Genomic DNA, 20,979 nt, shown 5'->3' with positions numbered 1-20,979 from the left:
ACTGCTGCTTGGGGGATGCAAACTCCCCAGCCTGTGGCCCTGTCCATACTCTACCCCTGTTGTGCCCAGACCCCACCCCACTTCCCACTGAGTGCATCTACACTAGGAAATAACTTCAAAGTTAACTTGGAAGTTAGGCACTACATCAAAGTAGCCAGCAGGGCGTCTACACACATTTTCCCTTACTTCCAAGTTAACTTCGAAGTCCCCATGGAGTAGTGCCCTCCTCTGAAGTTTAAGTTCAAAGTAGGGTGTGTATAGATGCTCAGCTTCAAAGTTTCTTACTTCAAATTTGTGCTTCGAAGTAAGCAACTTCAAAGTTATCTTTGTAGCGTAGACACAGCCACTGTCTTCCTCTTCTCTCTGCTCGCCCATTCCAGTCAAGTCTCTGAATCCAAATATAGTAAATGGCAGTTGGGGAAACATAAATCCTCTTCTGAAATTTCTTTCTAAAGGAAATGGGAAATATTTTGCACTGCATACCAGATTGTGAAGACTGGACATGCAGAAGGTACTTAGTTAAAAGCACTAAATTTGGGAATAAAAAATGTTAGTCACAGGTTTTCTAATACACCCTGAAGTTTGTCAGAGATTTATGTGCAAAGTTTCTGTAGTAAGGGCAAATCAGTTGTCCAGCTGAATGCAACATTAAATATTATGGAATACATGATGCAGCTCTTCTCCCTTTTACATTTTTTCATCAGTATTTTAAGCTGATTTTATATTTTAAATATACTCTTAAATGCTTCATGAAGAAGTCATTCCAGATTATTACATATTTAAACTCACTGAAACAAAGATGTTATGTTAAATTAACCAGTCAGAGCAATTTAGCGTGCCCATAAAGTTTTTGAAAACTGGAACATAAATTTATTGTGTGTGATTTTCATAAAAAGACATGTTTATAAAATATCACCATGGCTACGTCTACTCTAGTAAAATTTTCAAAATGGTCATGCTAATGGCCAAATCGAAGAATACTAATGAGGCACTGAAATGCATATTCAGTGCCTCATTAGCATGCTGGTGGCCACGGAACTTCCATAGGAATAAGGGAATTTTGATGTTGGTGGGGTCCTTTCTAAAAGGACCCTGGGGTAGATAAGCCACGGGTGAGTGAACCGTGGCACTTTGAAAGTGCCGCGGCCGCCGGCATACTAATGAGGAGCTGAATATGCATTTCAGCGCCTCATTAGTATTCTTTGATTTGGCCATTAGCGTAGCCATTTCAAAGTTTTTACTAAGTGTAGACACGGCCTATATGTCAAAATAAGATTCCAAAGATTTTAGGCATATCAAAGGAGTTACATCTTAGTAGGTACTGATTACTGTGGAGGGTTGTCTTAAAACTAGTTCATCAAATAGTCAGAAGCAAAAGGGAAACTCATTTGTTCAGCCAGCTGGAAGAAAAGGAATGTTTTCCATTCAAGGGCTCTCTTCAATAGGAAGAGTGAAAGACGAGTAGGGATTGATAAAGGGACAGAAAGACTTTGGAAGCAAATTTTTGTACTACAGTAATTAAACATAAAAATTATTTTAGATCAGGGTGGCCTTTTGAAGAATTTATTTTAAAACAAGCCACGTCTGCAGATCCAAGCACTAAGGCTGAAGCTGAATACTCAGACTGTGCATCCAAATATTTATGCAAGGATTTTTTAGAGATGTGATTTTATAAGCTTCAGCCACAAACCAATGAAATATTTAAAGCAAATTTAAACTGAGGTCTTGTAGACATAGTAATGCACAACTGTTTTTGTCAGCAGATTCAGGGTTGATACATGCCTGTTAAATAGCTTCATTGCTCAGTTAATGGCTCTTTCACAGGTTCTATGTTACAGTAATACGGCTGACAAGCTGGAAGTCTCTTCACTTCTAAATTAACAAAATCCACTTGACAGAGAGGGATTCTATTCTATTCTAGATCACGATGCTACAGTCTGGAAGGCCCTAAGCGACAGGCCTCTTCTCTGCTATGGACAACCTCCTAACCTAATGAAGATTCTCACTAGCAATTACAGGCTACACCACAATAATACTAACCCTGGAACTTCTCCTTGCAACAAACCATGTTGCCAACTTTGTCCACATATTTATTCTGGGGATACTATCACTGGACCTAACCATGTTAATTACAAGATCATAGGCTCATTCTCCTGTACCTCCACCAAAGTTATATATGCCATCTTGTGCCAGCAATGCCGTTCTACTATGTACATTGGACAAACCAGGCAAGCACTGCCAAAGAATGAATGGACACAGAGCAGACATCAGGTATCTCAATACACATATGCCTGTCAGTGAGAATTTCAAATGGGGTGGGCCATTCTGTTAAAGATCTGAGAATATGCGTCTTATAACAAAGAGACTTTAAAAGCAGATTACATGGGGAGATTAGTGAACTGGGGTTCATACTCAGATTCAACATATTAACACTTGGTACGAACAGAGACAGCAAATATCTCACGCAGTACAAGGACTGTCTCTCTTCTTTCGATGTTCGCAATTATCTCAGGCAAGACACTTAACTTCCCTGACCCCTCACCCTTCTCCTTCAGTTCCATGTATTTGATTTGTCAGTTTTTATTGCAATTTTTTGCACCTCTGTGATATATATAACTGAGTCCGGGCTGGAAATGCTATAGACCTGAAGAAATGGGTCTGTCCCATGAAAGCTCATCATCTAATAACTTATTTTGTTAGTCTTTTAAGAGCCACATGACTGCTGTTTTGTTTTGTGGGGGAGGGGGAAGAGTAACGAGTCTGCAAACTACAAAAGCCTGCTGTGGAAGCATTCAAGAACTGTCAGAATAGGGATAAGAAGAGTGGAGAGGTGGAGCACTAAGACACATGGGAGGCATTGGCTCCTTCTGCCTCTGATACCAGCCATCCACGGGGTGTGGCATGCTTTGAGCAGGGATCTTCACCAGATGACCTCCTGAGGTCTCTTCAGATGCTAATCTTCTATGATGCTATGATCAGTGAGTTAAACAGTCTCGTCTCAGTGCTTGTTTTTCAAGATGTATGTGGCAGCATTAAGGTCATGTTACATACTGTGCAATGTAATTTTACTGTTTATGTTCCAAAAATAAATCTTTAATATTAGCAAAAACTGAATGTTATGAGGATAAATACATCAGCAGGAGACCTGGTGTTTGGAACTCCTGCTATATATTCTAACAACAACCTGTTTTTCATGAGAAAAGAACATTTACCTAAGCCCACAGCTGATTCTTGTCTATCTGTCTTCTCACTAATTGCTGTTTCTAAACTCGTGTGGAAATGCATGATATAGAAGTATTTGTTCTGAACAAAGCACGTCATATTTAACAGCTATGTACATGAGGAGATCAGAGTGGACTTACAGAAAACATTTTAACATTACGTTGAGATGTTCAAATTTTCTTCTTGGCTCTCAAAAAACTCTACCCCTCTTTGGTTTTCTTTCATTCTTAGAACCAAGGGGTGGCTAAACTGAAGTCCAGTGCCCTATTTACTAGACCATGCTGCCTGTAACAAATAGCCTCTACTCTTGAAAATGAAGCTTCAAAGTAGTTTACTTAACGCATACCGTATTACGCCTCCCACCCCATTCTAGAAGGCACCATTTCTGTTAACCATTCTCAGCATTGTGCCCCTCTGTAGATGCTCTCGCGAGTACCATGCTCTGGTGACTGATTCTAGCTTGGGTGCCAATGTGGGATGACAAAACCAGGTCATATGAACTGGCTGATGAACTGTTTCTTTTTGTTCTTTTTCCTTCCTCCTCCTCCTCCTCCTCTTCCTCCATCATGCCAATGGGCATGAGAGTGTGGGGATTGAACTTGCTGCGCAGGGCTCCAATGATGCCAACCCTGTTAGAAAAGGAGTCACTGATGGAACTGAAGCCCCAGGGCTAAGGAACAGTGGGGAGTGTGGCAGGGGGAGGTTAGAATTTGCACCTATATATATGGAAAATTGCAGGACCTTTACCTTTGGTTAGTGGCACACTGGGCCAGGCATTACCCTGAGGGAAAACTTCACCTCTGTACATAGAAATCATGCACCAATTTAATCTCCAAATCCTGCTCTCCCGTCATGCAACAAGGCACCATTGGTCCTGCTGGGCTAAGGAAGCAACACAGGGTTGTGGGCCCTCAGTTAACTATATTGGACACACCACCCCTCATGAAGGTGGAACAGTTCCTTAAGTTTCAACCATCCCTTGAAGAAAGCATCCCACATCCCCCAGAACAGCTCCTTACTTGGGTGTAAGCTGAACATCTGAATAGTCCGGCAGGTCCTTGCTGTGGCTGGCTGGGATGGTTCTGCCCTGAGGCAAGTAATGCTTCTGGAAGAGATACTGAGCTTTGTCTTTGGGCAGGGGCAGTAGTGTACTGAGCACTGGTGAGCGCAGGCCAACAACACTCTTTATGGCGGGACGTCTGTCATATACACTCCTTCAGAAAAAACAAATGAGGCTTTAGTTTGATCCCGGAAGTGAAAGTTCCCAGTCGTGCCAGGATAACAAGTAGAGAGTGGTACCTGTGATAGGGAAAGATAACTTTCCTCTGGTCGGCAGAGACATCGGTTTTCTCCAGGTTGGTGCTCTTCTTCTCTCTCAACGCAGGGTTAAACATGTCAGAACGAAGAAGCCTGCCTACTTCTTCCTGAATCTCTTGGAAGTGCTTCCGTCTGAACACCACCCAGGCCACATACGTACAGAAGTTGTAGAAGCACTAAACAGAAACAGAGACCAATCCCATCGAATGGCAGTGCTACAGAGACAGCCTTGGTGTGTAAAAGGGAGACACAAATTATTTACTGGTGTATCTCCACTGAAGTCAACAGATATACATCAGCCTAGACTCTCTGATCCAGTATAATAGCATATTCTTTAGAGACTTGTAGTATGGTAGAATGCTTCTTAAAGTGACACTTCCCATGACCAATGGCCCTCCTAGCAGAATTCTGTGTATTTAGAGCCGGATGTCATGAGTCCTGCGCTGTATGCTTGTGCATCTGCTGGGAACAACAGTCTCTCCCCACACTGAGTCACTGCAATGTCCTAGCAATTAGGTGGAAACCAGGATGTTACTTTTTAAAAAATGTACAGAGAAGCCTGGAAATAAAATTGCATCACAAATATTACTATGAGGAATGAGAATGAGATCACTGCCTCTCACATCCTTGTTTGGCAACAGCAGTATTAAAAAACCAAAGCTTAGACATTAACCTTGTTAGCACCAGGTTAAATACCAGAGATACTTAGCACTAGTTGAATGTATTCGCATTACGTAGAATTTCTGCCAAGAACTGTTCTATGCCAGAAACTTAGATAGGTACAGCTACATGTCTTGGATGGGAAAAATCCACACCCTTGAAAGACATAGCTTTGCTGACCTAACTCATGCTATAGACCAGTGTTTCTTCAAGGTTTTTGAGACCACAGAACACCAAACAATATTATTTTTATGTGGAACACCTATACAAATTTTCTTTAAAAATATTATTGTCAGACCAAAAAAAAAAAAAGCAAACAGCAAGATAAACAGCAAAAAATAAATGAGGTAATTTAGTCAGGTATCATAGCAATGTATCTGGTTTTAGTAACAGAAAATATACACCATCCGTGTATATTTCCAAATGCTTGTAGCACACCTGCAAGTTGCTCAGGGAACACCAGTGTTCCGCAGAACACAGTTTAAGAAACACTGGTACAGATGGCACTAGATTAATGGAAGAATTCTTCTGTTATCCTAGTAACAGCTTAGTGGGGAGGTGACTCAACTATGTTGTTGGGAGAACCCCTCCTGTCGGGGTAGGTAGGAATCACTACAGCTCCTCAGTTGTGCCTCCATAGTGCTTTGGATGTGGACAAGCCTTAAATAAGCTCATCCCAGTCTGCTAGAATCCAAAATACCATATTGGCTTCAGATGTTGTTTGTGACTCTTGTGAAGTCTGGTACAGGTTGAGCCTCACTAGTCTGGCACTCTTGGGACCTGACTGGTGCCAAAGAAGAGAATTGACTAGACCACAGGAGGTCAATATTGCCTAACAGCATTACTAACAATTTCCACTGCTCTTAAAAGATATTTAGGGGTATATTAGAGCTAAATAACAGCACAGAACACTGATAGCCAGGGCTAGTGGCTGTAAACACAGGTTAAGGGGCCATGAGAAACTTGGCCACACTCATGATAAGTGGTCATCTGGCTAACTAAAATCATGCTGGATTATGGATGTTGCCAGACAAGAGAGTGATGGATTAGAGAGGTTCAACCTGTATCTGGAAATTAACTGTCAAAATCTGTTTGCAGATCTATTTCTGCATCTGGAAACATTACTATTAATGATGGAAAATGTCACTTTTGTCTTTCAGAGTGTTACATTCCTGAATCACACAGTGTTAGGCTCACTGCCGCAGTTGTGCTCTTTGGATTTAACCCATATGGAAGCTTCTAACTGAACTCTGTTTTCTTGCTGATTTTTTTCCTTCATCACATACAAATGGACTTGTTATTGTTGGGTTACTCATGAAGACTTTGAGTGCTTTATTTTATTTTCTGCAGGCGTGGACGGTGACGAACAACACAGAGGACTTCACACGTTGCGTAAAAGAGCGTGCAATGTGACGTAAAACATCAATATTGGGAGCTGACCCACTTTTCCAGCATCTTGTCTCAGCAGTAATAATTATGAGGAATTGTTAGTGATAATTCAGATGATGCTCTGCTTTCTCCACTGCAAGTGATCTTAGCCCAGAGCATCAGCTGAAGTCATACTGATTTACACCAGTGACTTCAACAAAGCTAAATCAACCAATTTGCACCAGATGATGATCTAACCCAATATCTTGAACCCAGGGCAGTTACCATGTCTGAGGCTTCCTCATCTCACCTCACTTTAGGATTAGCATAAAAGCTCAGCATCCATCCACATCTCTTTCTTACCTCAAAGAACTCTCGGTCCTTCTGTGTCGATGATGTTTTTCTCCTAGGACAATAAACAGTAGCACAAAGTTAATCACAGGAGTTATGCTTTCAGGTCTCTGAACAATATATTGGACCCAAATCATGGCTACTGCCAAACTCAAACTGGCATTTCAGCAGCCCAGTAAGGCTGGTTGCTGAGCAACCATCTTTACCCCTGCCCAGGAGAAGGGAAGGATTTCTGGACTGACTCAGAAAGAAAATGCACAAGACTATGTTGCTTACATAATTAAATTGGACAAAGCCCAAATGTCACAGGCCTGATAGTTGGTGGTGCTGAGCACCTGAGCTTTCTATTGAATTCAAACAGAGTTTTGGGTTTTGTGCCTATTAAAATTGGGCCCTGAGGGTGCGATTTTCTAAAAAAAATAATCAGCATTGGTCTAACAACGCACCCAGTAAAGTCAATGGGAAAACACTCTGCCTTCAATGGGAGCACAGAGCAGGAGTGAAATACATGAGAAATAGAAGGGAGAGGATTTCTGGGACTCGCAGGGAAAATGTAAAACCTGTGGAGTAGTGGCAAAGCTTTAGGGAGAACAGCCTCTATGGAAGCAACAGTGATGTGCCCCATGAACAGCTGCTCTGGAAGTACTTCAGTCTGATTCACATCTGTGCCAAATGTTCTGGATACTGAGGCAGCTAACCCCTGATGTGGACAGACCTGCAGATCCGGAAGCAGAACCCTCACCCTATCAGGAGCCAGTCAGTCATCCAGCAAGGGAGCAGACTTGGCTCCCACATAATCAGAAGCAATCACCCACCTCCATCCCAATCCAAACCCTTCAGATTCCTGCAGGATCTGGGCAGATCATAAGGTATAGTCAAGATGCTCTGCGCCTCCATGCCAGCACTCAGGGCCACTATAGCTTTCTTTGGTTTTCTAGCAGTGCAGCAACAATTGTCCCACATGACCAAGGTTTCCCCAGCTGTTCCTGCACCCAGGAACCTCAGTACAGAGAGGACGGTCAATGTGACATGCTAGGCTAAATTAATTGCTCCCTGGTCTTTTTACTGGTCAGGAGGAAGTGGTGCATCTCTCCCAGCCTCTTTCCCTTCTTCTGCTCTCCTTTCCCAAACCTGCCAACTCCCCAGCTGCCGGTCCCAACCTCCACATGCTACACAGCGTCCAAGCAGAAGATGTTGGCAGAAAGGCAGATGAGTCCCTCCAGAATGGGAAGGGGCCAAGCCCCTGAGCTTACCAGTAACCAAGCAGCGTACTTTGTTGTTCATCCATTCTGTAGTGCACCATCTGCCACAAACATTACAATTATGAAATCTAACAGTGGATTAAGTCAAATGACCCCTTCAGAGCTGATTTCACATTTTAGCACAATGTAGCCTTTGCACTCCCTTACTGGTCATATCCTCCAACTGCTTTCAGCAGTATAGGAAAACCAACTCCTCGAAATGAAAGATTAATGGAAAACACCCTTTCAGCTGGAGCGCAGCAGGGCTGTGGTCTCCATCCCTCTCCCTCCCAGTGCTAACTATGTGGGACAGTTTACCCAAGAAAGCTGCTCAAGGTAAAACTTCCCAAAGTTGGTTTCCAACTGGGAGCAGTTCCTGGTTCCTGAGTCTGGTGCACCCTTACTAGAGCTAAGAAAATAATGGAGGGGTTAGGAAAAAAATCAAGCTTCAACAGGCTCAGGAGGGGACAAGGTAAGAAACATGTGAATGGCTAAGAGTTTGTCTACACTACAGGGACATCAACGCACTTAGGGTCAATCTTCCAGAATTCGATTTTGTGTACGTGGTAGAGACATGCTAAATCCAACTATCTCCTGTCAACCACCCTCTGAGTGGACAGCCAGGTAAATCAATTGCAGATAAGTCAATTCTAGCTACATAATTGCCATAGCCAGAATTGTGCACCTGCAATTGACTTACCTGCCTAGTATAGATCAAGCCTGAGCGAGCGAAGTGCATCCCATGCACTAGAAAGCCAGTCATAAGGAGTGCGTAGAACTGGCAGTGCATCTGTGGGAAGGCATGAGACATAAGGGAGGAGAGCACAGCCAGACCCAGATGCTACATGAAACAGAGGCATGTGGGCTGATGAAAATGCAATGTTCTCTAACTTTTATAGGACCCTGCATAATGCATGTGGATGGAACTGAAAATAAATGCTTCCCATGCCATTTTAGCAGCTCTCTGATCTGCAGCTATGTATTTTATAGACTGGGGACCGCAAGGGCCAAATGAGTCTTGCCTCAGACCTCAAGCGTGGCCCAGCTTTAGCCATGTTTGTGTAAGTAATGGATGCAGCTCTGCGAACACAACCTATTTTTTCTCATTATGACAAAATGCCCAGAAGCAATCTGGCATGATTAAAAATTTGCACAATCTGTCCCAACAGTTTCAGAGAAGAAAGCCAGACACACCTATTCCTTCCTCAGGGTTGGAGACATAAAAGAACTAAAGCTCATACACATAAATCAGTCTGTTGGGGAACTCCTCAAAACACCATCTGAGATAACATCAAAATAGGACTCTTCAGCTTTGCTTCACAAACATTTCAATTGTTTTTAAATTGCATGTGGACAACATTTGAAGCCTTATGCTACTCTTCCTTAAGAACAGACTCCTTGGAGAAAACTTCACAAGAGTAATTAATAACTTAACAACTGGGTATGGATAATTAGTACAGCTGGGTGGGAAATGCTTTTCCCATCCATGGGAAAATGGGGAGACAAAAAAATCGCATTCCTAATCAGAACAAAAAGTCAAAATCTTAAAAAATGTCACACACCAACAACCTGAAAAACCATCAGGTTTGGGTCAATGGAAACATTTAATTTCAACATTTTTTTAAATGTTTTGTTTTAACCTTCTTATATTTTTTATTTTTAAAATATAAGTAGCTTAGATTTCTAAGTGGAAGTAGTATGGAACCAAAACAACACTTTTTTCCATTTAAAAAATGCTGACATATACCATTTTAGCAATTTCAAAAAGAATTTCCCCCAAAGTTTTTCAAACCAAGCTACTAGTGGAAACTAACCTGGGCCAATAACACATAGAATTGAAAAATGTTCAGCCGGCTCTATTAATGATCAAATGTTGGTCAATGTGACACAACAGCATTTGTTTTAGACAGCTTATGGAATTCCCCGTTTTCATTTAGCTATTTCAATGCTAATCTAATTTGGAAAAGTTTATGCATTATTTATGTAATTGCAAAACATGTTTGTATCTCTCACAGATGGATGGATACATTCCAATATATTCATGATGTGTGGGATTTTCAGTTGACTTTAGTGGAAGCAGAGGTAGGCCATTGCTGAGCACTTTTGATAATTCCTCCTTTTATTGGATAGATATTTTCAAAAGCATTCAGCACCAGCCTAAGTCAGCTCATGCTGAAGTTAATTGAAAATCCCACACGTAATGAATATATTTGATTGCCTCCCTCTTTCCACCTTTTCTATGAAGTTTGTCTTTTTGGGCCATGTCTATATTATACAGTTAGGTCAACCTAACTTAACTGGCATATAGCCAACTACAATTATTAAATTGCTTGTAAGCATGAGCACTTGGCTCCTTGTGTTGGTGGCATGTGTCCTCTCTAGAAGCACTTGTATCAATTGTATTGTTGTCATGGGACATTGTGGGATGGCTTCTGAAAGCCGACAGTGGCTATAAGTAACAAAGTGTCTACACTGTCTCTGTATCAACCTAATTGCATCAGCTGTGACTATGCTGCTCTGGGAGGTGATGTCACTAAGGGCTTGTCCACACAAACCCCCACCATTGCTCTACTTCAGCTACATAAATAGCACAGATGGGCTACGTCTACACATGAAGCCAACATCGAAATAGCTTATTTCGATGTAGCAACATCGAAATAGGCTATTTCGATGAATAACGTCTACACGTCCTCCAGGGCTGGCAACGTCGACGTTCAACTTCGACGTTGCGCGGCACCACATCGAAATAGGCGCTGCGAGGGTACGTCTACACGCCAAAGTAGCACACATCGAAATAAGGGTGCCAGGCACAGCTGCAGACAGGGTCACAGGGCGGACTCAACAGCAAGCCGCTCCCTTAAAGGGCCCCTCCCAGACACAGTTGCACTAAACAACACAAGATACACAGAGCCGACAACTGGTTGCAGACCCTGTGCCTGCAGCATGGATCCCCAGCTGCCGCAGCAGCAGCCAGAAGCCCTGGGCTAAGGGCTGCTGCCCACGGTGACCATAGAGCCCCGCAGGGGCTGGAGAGAGAGCATCTCTCAACCCCCCAGCTGATGGCCACCATGGAGGACCCAGCAATTTCGACGTTGCGGGACGCGGATCGTCTACACGGTCCCTACTTCGACGTTGAACGTCAAAGTAGGGCGCTATTCTGATCCCCTCATGAGGTTAGCGACTTCGACGTCTCGCTGCCTAACGTCGAAGTTAACTTCGAAATAGCGCCCGACGCGTGTAGCCGCGACGGGCGCTATTTCAAAGTTAGTGCCGCTACTTCGAAGTAGCGTGCACGTGTAGACACAGCTATGAAGTGGACAAGTGTGGTAAGGTTGGTGGGGGCTTCTTTCTTGTCAACTGCGGATACTCAACTCGTTTTGATGGAGTACCAGTGTAGATAGGAAAGTGCTCAGGGATTCATTTATCACATCTAAGCAGAATCACTGCAGCACTGATCCTCAGTATAGTGTAGATATTTACTAAACTGGTGTACAAAAGCCTCTGTGTTGGCAGGAGCCAAATTTAAGTGAAGCTGTTTGGACAGCTAGGTTGATGCAAAGCAGCTTACATTGACTTAACCACCTACCTAGTATGGACTAGGCCCTAAAATCTTATAAGCTGTAAGGCAGAGACAAAGAGGTACATGACATAACACTTGTATCACAATATGGGATCTCACCTGGATTAATTAGTTTGCCTTTCTCTTTCTATAATAAATTAACTTCCCCCCTCCCTACCGAGCTGCCCCTCTCAATCGCCACTGAGACTCTGGAGATGAAAATTAACGTCAGCACTATCATTTGCCCAGTTGACTCTGACGGACCCGCTCAATACCAGATCATTCCTATAGTCACCAAAGGTTCTGCACAGCTGAATCAGAGCTGCAAGTCAGGTATCCAAAGTCCAGCTGCAATGTGTCATAGTCCTGTGGCCTGTGTAAAAGTCAGACCAGAGGATCACAGTGGTTTCATCTGGCCTTACAAACTATGCATCACTTTGCCAAGAGAGTCAAGGGTTCTGGACCCCTGGGCAAAGTGTGAAGGGAGGGAACCCTGGCTCCATACTCCTGAAAGGGGCATGGCCTCAGGCAAAAGGGCAGGGGGTTAGCCCTGCCCTCCCCCTCAGCCCTTTAGCATCACCTGAAGTGCAGTGCCCAGGGTTCTGGTGGCAACTTAAAAGGTCCAGGGCTCCAGCTGCCGTAGCAGCAGCCAGAAGCCCGAAGTCCCTCTGGGCACCACTGGGCCCCTTTGAATTGCTGGGCCCAGGGGCAACTGTCCCTTTTTCCCCCTGCTGGTGGACTGCAAGTGGTAGCATCCTATTGAAACCAAAAGTTAGTATCTTCAGAGCTGCTCACTTGGCCCCAGACAACGCTTTCCCTCCTGCAGCGCTTGCACGGACTGGACTACTGTGAGCTTCTGTCTTTGTCCGAGAAAGGTCTGGCTACACTGTGAGTTGTGGTGGGGACTGGAGCACATCTGCATATACCTGAGTTAGCTTTGACCAAAGCCAGCATGAGAAAGAGTACCAAGGGAACCACACTGACATGGGAGGCCACACAGGTGAGCCCCAGCCATCTGGAACACCAGGCCACAGTTACCATCTGTACTGCTATGGGTTCAACGCTAGCCTGACTCAAGCTCGCTTTGTTCTAGCTGGAGCACTTCTAACTCAGGTCTGGCTGCGCCTGCTGCAGTCACACCTCCTGAGTGCAGTGCAGAGGGTCCTGGCCCAGGACTGGGCTGGCTGGATGTCAGGTGTAACCGCAGCCATTGCCACTATAAGCAGTGTAGAGTCAAGGTGTACGTAGTTAGGTTGGTGCAGTGTCCGCATAAATACCATGTCACTTATGCCAACCGTTACTGGCTTTCAAGAGCTGTGTCACAATGCCCCACACTGATTATAATCAACACAAGCACACTTGGGGAGGAGTCATCCTAGGGAAAATTTATCACTGAATTTCCTTACTTTCCACAAGCCATGTGATGCTGCTCAGCCATTCCTAGTCCAAGAATAAGGATGCAGTACACCTTGGCAAGATGTTTCTTGGCTCCTGCTAGCTTAGCCAATGTCTCCTCCAGTTCTTTCTGGTCTAACGCACTGGGGTTTCTGTTGTAAAGAGAGGGGAAAACACCATATAAAAGGTGTTCTGTTTAGGCGAGATACGTCTGAGTATTTATGAAAGGAAAGAATCTGTGTATGTATCATCCCACTGCCTGAGTCAACCCAGAGTTTGCAGCCAGATTGATTTAGAGCTTGTTCAGCACTGGTGGGGCTCCACAGCATTGGACATAGCCCCATAAGCACTATCTGATTCTGCAGGGTTTATAACCTACATATGTACAGACTTCCAGGAAATCCCTCTGGTCCTATCATGCTCGTGAACTGTTCATGCAGCCTAATCAGGGACAGCCAGGAATTCTTACAGGTTCAGAGATGCACCCTGCCCCTGCAAATGAATCCAGACTGGGATACACTTCATTGTCCAGTTAAGGCCACACTGAGCAGATATTTCCAAATTCCTTCCAAAAATGCTGCAAAGCTCTTCTGTACTTTAAGGGTGAAGCAGTAAAGCAAATGTAGAACTTTGAGATGAGCCCCAGAGGGTGGAGTGTCTTTCACTGCTCTTTGGCAGGATGGCTGGCTAAGTTGGGAGTTCATTGCTCTGTGTAGCTGTCCCTGTAAGTAGCCTGCTACACCCAGGCTGGGACTCACAAGACAGAAGACCACCAAGTAAAGATAAGATACAGAGGTTGTCTTTCTCCACCATACTCACATCTAAAACTAGGTTGACAGGCTCAAGCTCTGGGTGGGGTGCAGGAGGACAGTGAGAATGTGGCATGAATCAGCCAATTCATGGCACTCCAGAAGTGCCTGAAGGGATGGGAGGAGGAGATAAGTGCAGGGCCCCCAGAGCACGAGAGGCCTGGAGGGAGGGGGCAGGGAAAGAGTGCGCAGGCCACACGCAGAACCCTGCAGGCTGCAGGTTGCCCATCATTGAACAAGCAAGATCCTAACTACTCGTCGTTTCCATGGTCAACATCCTGCCTTTCCAGGTGCAGACAATAGCAATTTCAGGACCTGAGACTGGCTTTCATCAGCCACGAGATCATCTTACTGGTGACGTCCCCCTAGTTCGACCAGAAAATCTAAGTCCTCCTGTGACAGGGTGTACCAGCTCTGCACTGAGCAGGGGGGTGAGAGCCAGGCCTGCTGGACAGGAAAAGCCCTGACCCCCCAGGCCCTACTGAGCGTGCTCCAGCTGTAGACCAAGTATAAAGGCTGGGGAAGCCTGGCAGCTGGGGCTGGCATGCAGGGGGTAAGGAGCTTGCTCCCGCAGAAGCCTGGGAGCCGCTGCCGCCCAAGGAACAGCCTCAGCCGCATGAGGTGCAGCAGCGACAGTGGTGGCAGCCCCCACTGGAGGAGCAGTCCGCAGCAGGAGCGGCTGGAGGAAGCCCGGCTTGAGCAGAGATGGCAGACCGCATCGGGAAGTAGCCCAGGGTGGGGAACCAGGGAGGTTACCAGTGAGCTCAGCGTGCTGCAGTGAGGATCCCCGCTGACCTGGTGGTTGGGGTCCCACCCCCACCACCAACAGGGCCCTGGGCTGGAGCTTGGTGGAGTGGGCAGGCCCAAGCTCCCCTACCCACATCTCTCAGTGAGCCTGAGGCGGGGAGGACCTAAGCTGCAGAGGCGTGAGTGGGCGGTAAGGCCTGCAAACTGTGACTAGGCCTCAGCGGCCTGGTTGGGCTGTGAGGCCCTATGTATTGGGGTTAGGCCGCTGAGGCCGGATCAGGCTGTGGAGCCCTGAGGGTGACTCAGGAGTCCTCAGGAGTGAGGTGAGGCAGGAGACCCCACCATGCTTCTGCATGTGACAGCACATTTATGATATATGAATCCCATTGATTTATTTATGAATTATTCAACTCTTTGGTCTGTCTACATTACGGAGTTAGACTGAAGCAAGACAGCTTACTATCCTGCTATGCCTGCTTAGTAAACTCCACCTCCACAGGTGGCATAGAATCAAGGTCGATACAATTAGCTCAGTGCAATGTTAGTGAGGGTTGGTCTATACTAGGCAGGTAAGTCAATTGCAGATATGCTATAGCAATTGCATTGCTAGAATCGACTTATCTGGTTGCCTATGCAGAGGGAAGTCGATGGGAGAATCTCAAAAGCAAGGAGTACAGAGGTTGACTGCCAACCTCAGATAGTTCGATTTTGTACTTCTCTACCAGGCATGCAAAATCAGAAGATCAACCCTGAACAGATCAATCTTCCCCATAGTATAGATAAGCATTTAGACTGACTGCTAGTGGCTTTCAGGAGCCATCCCACAATGGCCCTCACTGATGTTACACCCCATACAGGCACACCTGGGCAGGATACACATGGCTGATATCAGGAGCACAATGGAGACACACACAAGTGAGATAATTACTGCAGCAACCATATGCCCACCTAAGTTATATTAGCTTAATTTTTTTAGTGCAGACTTGGCCTTACATAGTGAGACTGATATTTCACCTGCGGCTGTGGAGTTTATCAATGCTGCAAGGACAAAGACAAATCTCCAGCCGTCTGACCCATGCAAACAAACTAGTCACACTTTGTAATCCATTTCTGAATGAAGCCTTAGAATAGAAAACTGAATAAGAGAAGCAGGAGAAACACAGGTGACAGAGAAGACTATGTATTTATCAGGTATAGCCACAGAAGCCCTGAAAAAGCTCAAAGAGAGACAACAGTGCTGGCTGCAAAAGGCTTGGAACTGTGAGTAAAGACACCATTGCCTGTTGTTTGATTCCTCCTGTGTTCATTGAAACAGGATTTTGTTCATTCCTCGTAAATAAACAGGAGTAAATCAAAGATAACTGACTGTGTTACCAAGTTCTTCTCCTAACAAAACCAACTCACAAGACCCTGAATTTTGTCTCGCTGCTTGGGTCAAAACCAGATGGCAGTCTATAACCATCCCACATATACTGCTCATGCTGCAACAAGCTTGTAACATCTAGCCACACGTTATAAACTACTGTTAAGCGAAGCCCTAAAACGAAGTGTGACCCAAAAATCAAACATTCCTCAGGCACAAGACCGCACATTAAAAATTCCAGGCAGACTCTATTTGTTTAAGAACATCAATGGGGATTGAAATTTGGGATATGATGAAAAGCTACTTTTAAACTTGGCCACTTTGGAATTTTGATTGGGCAGGTTGCCTGGCAATACAAACCTGCTAAGGGTTGATGGGTCAAAAATCCTAGTGCAAGCCAGGAAAGATGCTGAAATATTACAAACTGCTGATTAGCTAATCTTTGCTTATTTATGACGGCTGCAGTAAATTATGTGGGGCATAGTGAACTCCTGTCTGAGTACCTGGGGCCCTATGTTGCAAACACAAAGGGTGGGGCTTAGTGCTTACTACCATAATTCATTGAACTAAAGCTAAAAGGAATGTCAGTAGCAGTTTTTTACCACTGCAGCAGCACCTAACTGAGATGGTGGCCCCATTTCATCAGGTGCGCTGCACACATACATAATAATAGGCCCAAAGAGCAAACAGTCTAAATAGACAAGAGAGACAAAGAACAAATATACTAAGAAGGTGAGACTATTTTCAGTAGTGAGTTGTATGGCTAGGACTAAGTCTTTGTACAGCACGGCCCTCTGTTTGTGCCTACATTTTAAAACTCACTAGCAATGGTCCCCGGTAGATAAACAATGTTTATATTCACATGTCCCAATAGAACCAGCTATAGGAACCGTATTCTGTATCTACAATGTGCTTGATATTGCAGCTGTGCTCACTCGTGTACAGAGTCCCATTGACTCCACAGTCCTATTCACTTGAGTAAGGCCTGCCTGCATGGTCAGGGCCAGGACCTGTGTCCTAAAACCAGTAAAGTCCGTTACTTACATCATACAAGATCTGGGTTCCTTTTCCAGTGCAATTTTTTCCAGGTAATGTGATAAGTAGAAAAGCAGAGCCATGAGGAACTCATCCAGCTGCTTACTCCTAAATGGAAGACAGCAAGATCACCATCATGCCTGTAATACTACACGCATAAGGCTGTATCAAAAAATAGGGCCTTGCTCCAAAGCACCTACAGTCTACCAACACTTAGTACTTAACGTAGAGCTTCCTTCCCAATGGACCTATTTGTTAGTAGTAAGCGCCACAGCCTTTGTTAAGGGTTTGTATGGATATGCCCCCATAGAAATACTAATAAACTCAGTCTAAGAAAGATGCTGGAGGGTAGATCTGCATGTGAACATTCCAGCAGATGGGCCGTCTGCAGCACATGGGTTATAAAACATATGACTTCACTGTACAAAAATACTTCATAAATATGGACCCTGCATTTAAAAGCCTAAGCAGAAAACTGCCTCTCTTCCCACGTGACCATTCTCTAGGGATAGATTGGGGCTGTAGGCAGTGTCCTGTGAAAAAAGTAGTGTGGAAGTGGTACAGTCTCATTGTACTTCATGGACATGCCTCTTTGAGGTACCATTTCTTCTCTGCTTCCCTCCTCTTCTGGGCAGTAGAGAAGTAATTTGCTTCTAACAAATACCAGCAGCAAATTCGCACACCATCTGCACCAATTCCTCAGTTGTAGTGCCACATGGCCCACCCTCAACGTGTGTGTAGGCAGCATGAGGGTGCAGTTAGGGTTATTACCCTGCATGAGTGTTTAGTAGAGTAAGGGAATTAATTCACTGTACTCTGTCAGGCTGAAATGTATTTACTAGCACCTTCTACTGAACTTTATAGTTGACAGAGGAGAGATTTTAAACCTCTAATATTTTTCCTTCTGTTTTTTACAAGTTCTGAGCCCCTCACCATAAGGTATTAAACCACACACACACACACACGCATGCATGCACGCAAAATTCCTAGAACAAATTTCAAACTGCATACCTCAGAATTGTTGTAAAAGATGGTATATGACATGATTCATCTTCTTGTACCAGAAACAAAGCAGCATCTAGAAATGTATAAAGTGGAAAAAATGGTCATAAAATAAGGAAAAGTGTTTAGAGGAAGTACTTTTCTCATCTGTAAGGGTAACACCGTACTGAAACCGAATGACAACATTTACTCACATTTAACATCGTCTAATGTAACACACTTGTTCTGTTCCCGCTTTAACAGTCTAGGGGATTTCTCTTCTCGGATACTGATTCTTTTCTCATGGAATTTTCCACCAATCAGCTCTCGAAATGTACTAGAGGTTGCTCTACATGCAGGATTTAAAATATATTGTTAATTCCAATTTTTTGTGTTACAATCAGATACAAATTTGCTGTTAACATCTGAGATATTCTCTTTTTAGCTGCTTCCATTTAAAGATGAAACCGAGCTGTGCTTTTAGTTTACGTCAATCTAGTCCACAGGTAACATGAATAATAATGGTCACAATAAATGTTATCTTTGAAATCCTTTCCAAATGCTTTGCACACATGAATCCATTAAAAAAAATGAGAACTCCTGTGGAATTCATTAATTCATCCTTACACAACAGCTCTCTGCAGATAAATATTACTGTCCCCATACTAAAAGATGTGTTAAAAACAGAAGCAAAGGTGTTCCCTGACTTGCCCATGATCTAAAGGGGTCAGAAGTAGAAACAGACATTAGGAGTGCCTGGCTGCTAGTCCTGTATGCAGCCTGAAATAACTGCTGAACTGCCAGATTACTTTCTCCCTGATATACATTGTAAAAACAAGATAAAATATAGTATTCTTAAATCTAAAGACAAAAGGCCCCACCATTCTAATGCTGCTTCCTTGTTTTGACCAAGTGAGTTTAAACTGGAATACCTGTCCAGTGTCTTACTGCCCATTTCCTGAAAATGGATGGTTTTACCCTTCTTGAGTTTTTCTTTAGCATCTGGGGCAGGAATGGAGCTGTAACACATACGGAGTAAGCAGTCAGAGAAGGAAAGTGAAATTGCAACAATTCATTCTATACAGGAGCTTAACACCCACATTTGGGCCTTCCTGTAACACTGAGGCTCGTCTCTGGACTGTGACTGCATCAGGGTATTAGACCTTGCTTTTGCTATCAATCAAAGAAAGCTTAGAAAGGGACAGATACAGCTGGCAAATTTCATATCCTTCCCCTCCCCCGACTCATGAATCTGCCCCAGAGAGCACTGCAAGGCATCAGAGAGATGAGAAGGGAAAGGCTGTTTCCTGGCCTATGGCCTGCTCTTGCACCCCTTGAAATTAACAGGCACAGGACTAGGCTTTTGGTGCTCTATCGTTTTAAGGAGGATATGCTTAAAAAGTGAACCATCTTGTTCTAGAGCAGGGGTCAACAACCTTTCCGAGCCGGAATGCTGAAATTTGACCTGTTGACTTCCTGTGTAGGGTCTGAGTGCCAGTGATACTTTTTAAACTCACTAATAATCCTACTTAAAACAGCGTCATTAATAAATAAGTTAAGATGCAGAGCTCTACCATTTAGATGGTGGTTGGTAGCATTAGCTGGTCTTTTGTTAGTCTATAGATGGCATGGCTTTGAGCAAGCTCCCAGCTGCCTCAGGGAGTGGTGGGGCTAAGCTCCTGACTTGCATGCGGATGAAAATTGGCTTGTGCGGCACTCTTGGCACCCATGCCAGGGGTTGCTGACCCCTGTTCTAGTGTTTGCTCTCAGGGTCATTGTGCACCACTGTACCTGAGGATACCCACTTACAGGGCAAGCAGGCAGGCAGGGAGCAACGCAACTAGGGCAAACAGAGCAGCTGGTATACTTGCTTGGACCCAATTTTGAAAGGAATATGTGTGATGTGGGCAGACAAGCAGCAGGAATAGGGAAGAGATGGTATGCACAAGAGGAATCCACCCCCCAGGAAGGTCTGGAATGCATAGGAAACAGGTGAGGAGGCAGCAGGTCAGAGTCATGTGGCCAAACCCAAATCAATAGCCCTCCATGGCACACCCTCACACTGTAAGCTGTTTCAGGAAGGAACAGGGATCTGACATTTTTCTCAGTGGTCCAAATTTTTTGTAGATTTCAGCTCAGTATATAGTCTTAATCCACAGCTGCCACAAAAACATAAAAAAAAAGCTTCAGCGCAATATCACCCATTGAAAGGCAAAGTTGTCTTACGCCTACAGTTCCTGGGTGCTTGAAAGTACTTGAGGTTAAAGTCAGCAATGGACACAGCACTGCTGTCCTCAAAGAAGTCGCACCCAGTGAATTAGGCCTGAATTTGGCTCTTGGCTTTCAGACCACTGTTTCTCAGACGTGTATATCTGATATCACATGCCTCGCCAGGATCCTCTTGTAATGAATTCTGCTGAAGAGTATGCAAAGTGAATGTCACTAGCATATTCACTACTCCTGTGGTAAATTTCCCTTTCCATTCATCTACTGGAATAAGCAATGGCACGTTCTACAAGGAAACAAATATGCAGGGCCTGGGCCTGCAGTTCATTTCTGGGAAAAACCTCATCAGGGTCCAATTTTACTGGCTGCTGGAGCAAGGCCTTGGTTTGTACATTTTAAAAATTGTAACTTTAAACTTTACCTTGCAAATTCAAGTGTGTTGGTATCATCCTTCCAGTACCACACCCCTAGGGATAATTTTATCATCTACAAAAATTAAAATATTAAAATAGGTCATGTACAACACTTTATTTTTTAAAAAAATCTAATACAGACATATTCTGAGCCCAATTAAATAAAGTATTTATAATAAAAACACCGTGTATTTATAATACAAACAGTCTGTAGTCTGACCTTTGGTCTGTCTGTCTCAACATTTTTACCTACATGTTGTCAGGCAAGTCCTTGAGAACTGGGTCCTGAGCT

At 44.2% G+C, this 20,979-nt stretch overlaps 1 protein-coding gene across 7 annotated transcripts in view; it reads right to left on the bottom strand.

Annotated features, from left to right (window-relative positions):
* PPP1R36 (protein phosphatase 1 regulatory subunit 36) overlaps positions 1 to 20,979 on the bottom strand; it is a 66,020-nt gene that overhangs the window by 26,824 nt on the left and 18,217 nt on the right. For 2 of the 7 annotated variants that reach the window (XM_074996361.1, XM_074996362.1), the window contains exons 2-11: positions 20,696 to 20,760; positions 18,981 to 19,067; positions 18,264 to 18,397; positions 18,079 to 18,145; positions 17,077 to 17,175; positions 13,125 to 13,265; positions 6,931 to 6,973; positions 4,522 to 4,715; positions 4,242 to 4,436; positions 1,947 to 3,851 (exon numbers count right to left, since the gene is read on the bottom strand). In XM_074996361.1, the coding sequence (XP_074852462.1) occupies positions 3,611 to 3,851; positions 4,242 to 4,436; positions 4,522 to 4,715; positions 6,931 to 6,973; positions 13,125 to 13,265; positions 17,077 to 17,175; positions 18,079 to 18,145; positions 18,264 to 18,397; positions 18,981 to 19,067; positions 20,696 to 20,760 (1,266 nt within the window). In that variant the 3' untranslated portion in view covers positions 1,947 to 3,610. Of the gene's footprint in view, positions 1 to 1,946; positions 3,852 to 4,241; positions 4,437 to 4,521; positions 4,716 to 6,930; positions 6,974 to 13,124; positions 13,266 to 17,076; positions 17,176 to 18,078; positions 18,146 to 18,263; positions 18,398 to 18,980; positions 19,068 to 20,695; positions 20,761 to 20,979 lie in introns of those variants that run through there. The other 5 variants (XM_074996368.1, XM_074996366.1, XM_074996365.1 and 2 more) reach the window with 3 other exon arrangements.

This window comes from Carettochelys insculpta, chromosome 6, assembly GCF_033958435.1.
Source record: "Carettochelys insculpta isolate YL-2023 chromosome 6, ASM3395843v1, whole genome shotgun sequence".
NCBI lineage: Eukaryota > Metazoa > Chordata > Testudines > Carettochelyidae > Carettochelys > Carettochelys insculpta.
This window is presented reverse-complemented; position numbering and strand designations above follow the sequence as displayed.